This window comes from Sinocyclocheilus grahami, unplaced genomic scaffold, assembly GCF_001515645.1.
Source record: "Sinocyclocheilus grahami isolate Dianchi unplaced genomic scaffold, SAMN03320097.WGS_v1.1 scaffold643.1, whole genome shotgun sequence".
Classification (NCBI taxonomy): Eukaryota; Metazoa; Chordata; class Actinopteri; order Cypriniformes; family Cyprinidae; genus Sinocyclocheilus; species Sinocyclocheilus grahami.
In genome coordinates this window covers 379,870-386,897 of record NW_015505822.1, presented here as the reverse complement: position 1 = coordinate 386,897, position 7,028 = coordinate 379,870, and the positions used below count along the sequence as shown (strand labels likewise).

Genomic DNA, 7,028 nt, shown 5'->3' with positions numbered 1-7,028 from the left:
TATATACATTTTTTTTTTTACTTTTACATTTTTATTATTTTTTATTATTTTTTATTATATTTTTTAAATGATATTCTATTATCTCATGATAGAATAACACATTATTTAAGTTTACAAATGACCAAATTAAACATTTTGACTCAGTTTATTTCCTGAACTAGCACACTTTCTGTAAAGTCACTACACATAATGCGGCATACACACAGTTTTTTTGAAACACAATTTTGACTAAATATCATGTTCGTATGAGGGTGTTTTGATGAATAACACACTCCTGCATGATCCCAGACGGTCTCCTCTAACACGCGCTGATGCTGTTGTCTTCTGTTGTACCTCTGCTCTTATTTGCTCAAAGATGTGGCTGGTAATGTGGAGGGTAAGATGTGTGTGTGTCTCATTGTCCTCTTCTGTCTGCATATCGCTCTGTGCCGTTTTGTGTTGAAAAGCGTCAGTCTGTTTGAGACGCTCACAGAAGACGGGTCCGGTTTATTGGCTAGTGTGGGTAATTTGATAAATAAGTGATATTAAAGTCACTCAAAACATTTAGATGCAACATTCTCCAGCATGAGTTTTCACAGCGTCTGTTCAGCTCGGGCTTGTTGAGATGAAGAGTCGTGTGTTTGGGTTTTGTATTCAGGTTTTTGTTCGTGTATGCATCAGTTTGCACAGTTAAAGGATTTGTGCAATATGTCTGTTTATGTCAGTAATAAATAAAGATATATTTTTGATTAAAATATACATTTATTTAAAAACATTAAATTAATTTAAAGTGTGTGTATAATATATATGTTTTTGTAATTTTTGAAATGTATATTATTATTATTATATATAATTATATATATATATATATATATATATGTATATGTAATTAAATATTGAATTAAGTGCTTTTATTATATTAAATTAAATTTATATTATGTGTTAAAATATGATATATAAAATAATTCATAATTAGTTACGAAGGCAACGTTTCAAAATTTAAATGTTTTATCTAATATTTATATTTTATTTCAGCTTTATTTCAATTCAGTTTTCATTTTGATTTTAGTTGAATTTTGAGTCATTTTATGTGCTTTTGTCATTTTTATTAGTTTTTTTAAATATATCTAAATCCTTTTAAGTTATTTCAGTTTTACTTTTATTTCAGTTAGTAATTTTTGTACTTCAGCTTGTTGCAAAGGAAACATTTCAAAATTTTAATTTTATGTTTTTCATCTAATATTTTATTTTATGTCAGCTTTGTTTAAATTATTCAGTTTTCATTTTGATTTAAGTTTAAATTTTAGTCATTTTATGCGCTATTGTCATTTTTGTTAGTTTTTACAAATATTTTTTAATTTATATTTAAATTTGTTTTATTTCAGTTATTAATATTCATACTAATAACTTAAACTTATTTCAAAATGTTCTTGTAGTTTAAGTGTTTAATCAAATATTTATATTTTATTTTTATATGTTAAAAAATAGATTAATATATATATATTTCTTAAATAAATATTAAAATCAATTTATTTTGCAGTTACTGAAATGATTTTTGTGTTCATCCATAATTTTACGGTTCTGTATTTTTTCCTCTTGCAGGTCGTGTGCGAACAAGACGACAGAGTTCAGAGATGGCAGCTGGGGGCGGAGCTTCTGTGACAGACAGCAGGGGGCGGAGCCGAGCCAAAGCTGTGCCCCAATCACAACGTGAGTTTGCCGTTACATCATCCTGTTCAGCTGTCCTGCTCTGGCCCACAAATTAGATCAGGATTTATGCCTGTCAATCAAATATCTTCACAGAAAAATTATAGGAATATTATAGAGACAATTAAAGGGATAGTTCACAAAAAAAAAAAATTGCGAATATTCATTGTTTGTGTTTAGGTGAGTAAATGATGGCAGTGCTTTCATTTTGGGGTGAACTGTCCCTTTAAACAAATGGTAAACCTTGGTCAATAGATGCACAGTATGCTTTAATATCATTGGCTGCAGTGTAATTTACATCATACTTCAGTATAATGTGGCTCTCGTGTGTTTTCGGTTGACGTCCCTCTTAATGAAGAGATATGAACTCCATCTGTCTTCCTGTGCCGCCTCGTACACATCAGCATGCTTTAGATCAGCGGTAGTTCATGCTGATGCATGGACTCATGGGTAATGTAGTTTCTCTTCACTGTCCCGCGTCAAGGATCCAGATCGGCTAATCCGGTGGGGGGTAAAACTCGCGGTACGGAGTAAAACACGGATTGACGTCTGCATGCGTCCCGTCATGAAAGCATGATCCACTGTACTGCTGCGATTGATTCCCGCTGTGTTATTAGTATGATTTTGCTATTTATTTGTGTGTAATTTATCTCTGTTTTTGTCAGAGTCCCTTTAAGGCGAATCGGTTTACTCGGTGTCACTCTTGCTAACGACTTTGGTTAGTTATTTCCAGCCAGTTTCGTTATCGATCACTTATACTAAAACTATAAAAAAAATTAAAAAATAATTGAAATAAAACTGAAATAAAATTAAAATATTTTTAAAAATTAATACACATTTTTTAAATTATTAATTAATAAGTTAATAATTTATACGTATTAATAATACGAAAATTACTAACTGAAATAAAACTAAAACTGAATTAAATAAATTATTAAATAAATTAAAACTATTTTGAAATGTTTTTTAAAAAACAAAATTGAACAAAAAGGACAAAAGCACATAACACAATTACTAGAAACTAAGCGAAAACTGAAAAATAATGTAAAAAATAAATAAATAAATTAAAACTATTTAAAAATATATTTAAAAAAATGACAAAAGCACATAACACAATTACTAAAGATTAAGCCAAAACTTAAAAATAATGTAAAAAATAATAATACTACTAATAAAACAAATAAAAAATATTTTTAAAAAGATCTATATAAAAAAACAAACATTTACAAAAAAAGGCAAAAGCTCGTAACACAATTACTAAACATTAAGCTACAACTGAATAATATTTAAATAGAAATAAATTAAATCTATTTAGAAATATTCAAAAAAGAAAACTAAAAAAACGGACAAAAGCACATAACATAATTGCTAAAAATTAAGCTAAAACTGAAAAAATAATGTAAAAATTAAAACATTTAAAAATAAATGCAAACCGTTTTGAAATGTTAAAAAAAAAAAAAAAAAATTTAACAATAATGACAAAAGCACATAACACAATTACTAATAACTAAGCTAAAACGGAAAAATAACATAAAAACGAAACATTTAAAAAATAAATAAAAAATATTTAGAAATATATATTGAAAAATTAAAACTAATATAAAAGATAAAAGCACAAAACACAATTACTAAAAATGTTACAAATATTTAAATGAAAACTAAAAATATAAAACAAAAATGCCATAATAAGGTCAAAAAAGCACATTTTCAGGCTGTAACAACAAACCTCTTAAATTAATTCATAATGTATTGATAAACTGAACAGAAGCTTGCCGTATTAAGTGTGATATTTTTTCCATTTATCAATGTACGAGTGGACGGTTTCTGCCTCGCACAGCCTCTGTTTTTGTGTCTGATGCATGTGCTTCTCCCATCCGCTTTTGTTGATAGACATATACAGTATTTACAGTAACACTGACATTCAGTCAAGTCACCAAATTATATATGTCTGTGTTCTAGCGGGCAGCCGCTCTAGTTCACCCGGGAAGCTCTTGACTCGTTCTTCCGGGAGAATCCCTCGATCCGCCGGATCCGCTCGAGCGCCGGCAGACAGACGCAGTAAGATCCCGCGCAGTCAAGGCTGCAGCCGAGAGACGAGCCCCAGCCGCGCACGAGACGGTGAGACATTTACATCTGTTCACCTTCTCATCCAATGCAACGTAACACTGTTCATACTGCATAGAAACGGCTGTAAGAAACATGTCGCGATGCTCATGAAATGTTTTAAATTCAAGCTTCAAATAGTGAAACTGTTGCGTTGAAGAGGGAGAAAATGAACAAAACTGGAGCTTTAAAGCCACATTTACACTGGCACCCTATTGCATTTTTATCTGGATCTTGTTGCATTCATATACATAGCAAAAACACATCCGATTTGGGCCAATTACAAATGGTAATGTTGAGTATTGAACACTGAAAACGTCTCGGTTACGTATGGAACGTATTGTTCCCTGTCTTAATTGTTTAATTTTTTATAATGTATTACCTTCTTGTCGATCACAGTGGTCTGAACAAAAACAGCAGACGGGTTTACTAAAAATGCAGATTCATTCTCAGCCAGCAGGTGGCGCTTTCGGAACGGCAGAAATACAGCGGTTTCCCCGGTAACCGTGGTAGACAAAGCAGCGCAGCAGCTGACTTTGAAACATGCAGCGCTCATACGTATTCAATGAAATCACAGCCTTTTTAAGTTTAATCGTCACATTGAATAAATAAAACAAATTATAATTAGCCCATGATTTATTCACCCTCAAGGCACCCTCGGTGTGTATGACTTCCTTCTTTCAGACGAATCCAATCGGAGTTATATTAAAAAATGTCCTGGCTCTTCCAAGCTTTATAGTGGCAGTGAATGGGTGTTATTTTTCAATAGTCCAAAAGAAGTGCAATAAAGAGCGTCCATCCATCATAAAAAGTGCCTCACATGGCTCCAGGGGGTGACTAAAGGACTCCTGTTGTGAATCAATGCATTTGTGTAAGAAACATATCCATATTTAAAACTTTATAGACCGTAATCTCTAGCTTCTGCTAACTGTCCAGCGGATGACGTAAGCGTAGCGTAAGTTCCGGTGAGAATATGCTAGTCTCGCGAGAACCCACGTTTGTTTACAGGAGCAAAGGAAGCAAAGTTTCCTTACTTTAGCAAAGAAAAACCAGTCTCCTCTCGGCTTATATCGAAATCCTCCGACGTTTTCTTCGTTTTGTACTTCTAATTCTTGACCAGTTTTTTGTTTTGCTCTCTCCATTTCTCACCGGATCTTACGCTACGTCCTTCATCCTCCGCTGGAATGAACGCGCGTACGACTTTTTGAAAAAAATGTTTTATTAAATGTTTTATTTTTTTTCTCTTTCAAAAACAAACATACAGAGATACTTAACGTCAAACAGAACACAAATAAAAATGGGGGATACATATAACAAATATACATTTGGTTAAAACACCTATTTACAAATAACATTTTTTTTAATATGAGAGACGTTTTTATACATTTCTTGTTCCTAGTGATTGAAATCAATGAGTCATAAAATATTTTACGTTCTTTACAGAAAAACTTAAAAGAGGGAGTAATAGACATTATTTTTGTTTTAGTGCATACGACTGTTAGCGGAAGCTAGATTACGGTTTATAAAGTTTTAAATATGGATATTTGTCTAACAAAAACGCATTGATTCGCTTCAGGAGGCCTTTATTCACCCCCCGGAGCCATGTGAGGCATTTTTTATGATGGATGGATGCGCTTTATTGGTCTTCCTTTGGACTATTAAAAAAATAAAACCCATTCACTTCCATTATAAAGCTTGGAAGAGCCAGGATATTTTTTTAAATGTAACTCCGATTGGATTCGTCTGAAAGAAGGAAGTCGTACACACCGGGGATGCCTTGAGGGTGAGTAAATCATGGGCTAATTTTAATTTTTGAGTGAACTATCCCTTTAAGCCATATCGCAATTCTTTGTCTTTCCAGCCCCAAATTTAAGACCTCCTTGTAACAAGAGTTTTTATGGCCTTAAATTTTAGTCTTTTTAAGGACCCGTCAACTTTTCTAATTTTTGAGAATGCCATTGTTTTTCTCTCACTGAAAGTTTCATCTGTCCGCGCGCCGCTCTCTTCTGACCGGAGCAACAGTGAACCGTAGCTAACCGTAGGACCGTAGGACCCATGCTGAGCTGACCTTGATGTGCTTGATATGAATTTGATTTTATGAGAAATTAGCGCTTGCCGTTTATTTATTTATTTATGTCAAAAGGCTTTGCTGTGTGATCCGTGTGAGCAGCGCTGCACGTCACTCACGTTCATGTGATCCGGTCGAAATGTCTCAGAATCCAGCTGCAGCTCCTCTGGTTGTTTGTCTTCATGTTGTTGTCCTGATATGAGCTTCATTCACTGCAGGCTGATAGTTTGTCTGGATCTAGACCGCTCTCTTCTTTAATATTTTCTGGCCTGCAAACACTGATGAAACATGTAACTGTTTGTGATTTTTTTTCTAATGTGTGTGTGTTTATTTGGACTGTTGTTCTTTTCTCTGTTGTTCATTATGTTTGGTTGAGTTTTTTGGTCAAAGTTTTGTTTGTTCATTTAAAATAATTTAAAAGATTATTTCTATATTTTTATACATTTTATGTTTATGTACGTTATTTTATGAATTTCCTGAAAGGGAAAGTTGAGTTTAAATAATAATAATAATAATGTTATTTGGTTCTTGTTCTTTTCTCTATTGCTCAATATGATTGGTTGATTTGAATGTTTTTCTAATTAGTTTGTTCATTTAAAATAATTTTACAGATTACAGGTTCACTAGTACTACTACTACTAATGTTATTATATATAATTTATATATATATATATATACAAACATACAATAACATTAGTAGTATATATATATATATACAGTGGGTACGGAAAGTATTCAGACCCCCTTAAATTTTTCACTCTTTGTTATATTGCAGCCATTTGCTAAAATCATTTAAGTTATTTTTTTTTCCTCATTAATGTACACACAGCACCCCATATTGACAGAAAAACACAGAATTGTTGACATTTTTGCAGATTTATTAAAAAAGAAAAACTGAAATATCACATGGTCCTAAGTATTCAGACCCTTTGCTGTGACACTCATATATTTAACTCAGGGGCTGTCCATTTCTTCTGATCAGCCTTGAGATGGTTCTACACCTTAAGTTGAGTCCAGCTGTGTTTGATTATACTGACTGGACTTGATTAGGAAAGCCACACACCTGTCTATACAAGACCTTACAGCTCACAGTGCATGTCAGAGCAAATGAGAATCATGAGATCAAAGGAACTGCCTGAAGAGCTCAGAGACAGAATTGTGGCAAAGCACA

At 32.6% G+C, this 7,028-nt stretch overlaps 1 protein-coding gene across 1 annotated transcript in view; it reads left to right on the top strand.

Moving 5' to 3' along the window:
• LOC107558357 (CLIP-associating protein 1-like) overlaps positions 1–7,028 on the top strand; it is an 81,556-nt gene that overhangs the window by 18,428 nt on the left and 56,100 nt on the right. The window contains exons 12-15 of the mRNA XM_016242017.1: positions 356–376; positions 1,582–1,689; positions 2,171–2,209; positions 3,646–3,804. Of these exons, the coding sequence (XP_016097503.1) occupies positions 356–376; positions 1,582–1,689; positions 2,171–2,209; positions 3,646–3,804 (327 nt within the window). The remainder of the gene's footprint in view (positions 1–355; positions 377–1,581; positions 1,690–2,170; positions 2,210–3,645; positions 3,805–7,028) is intronic.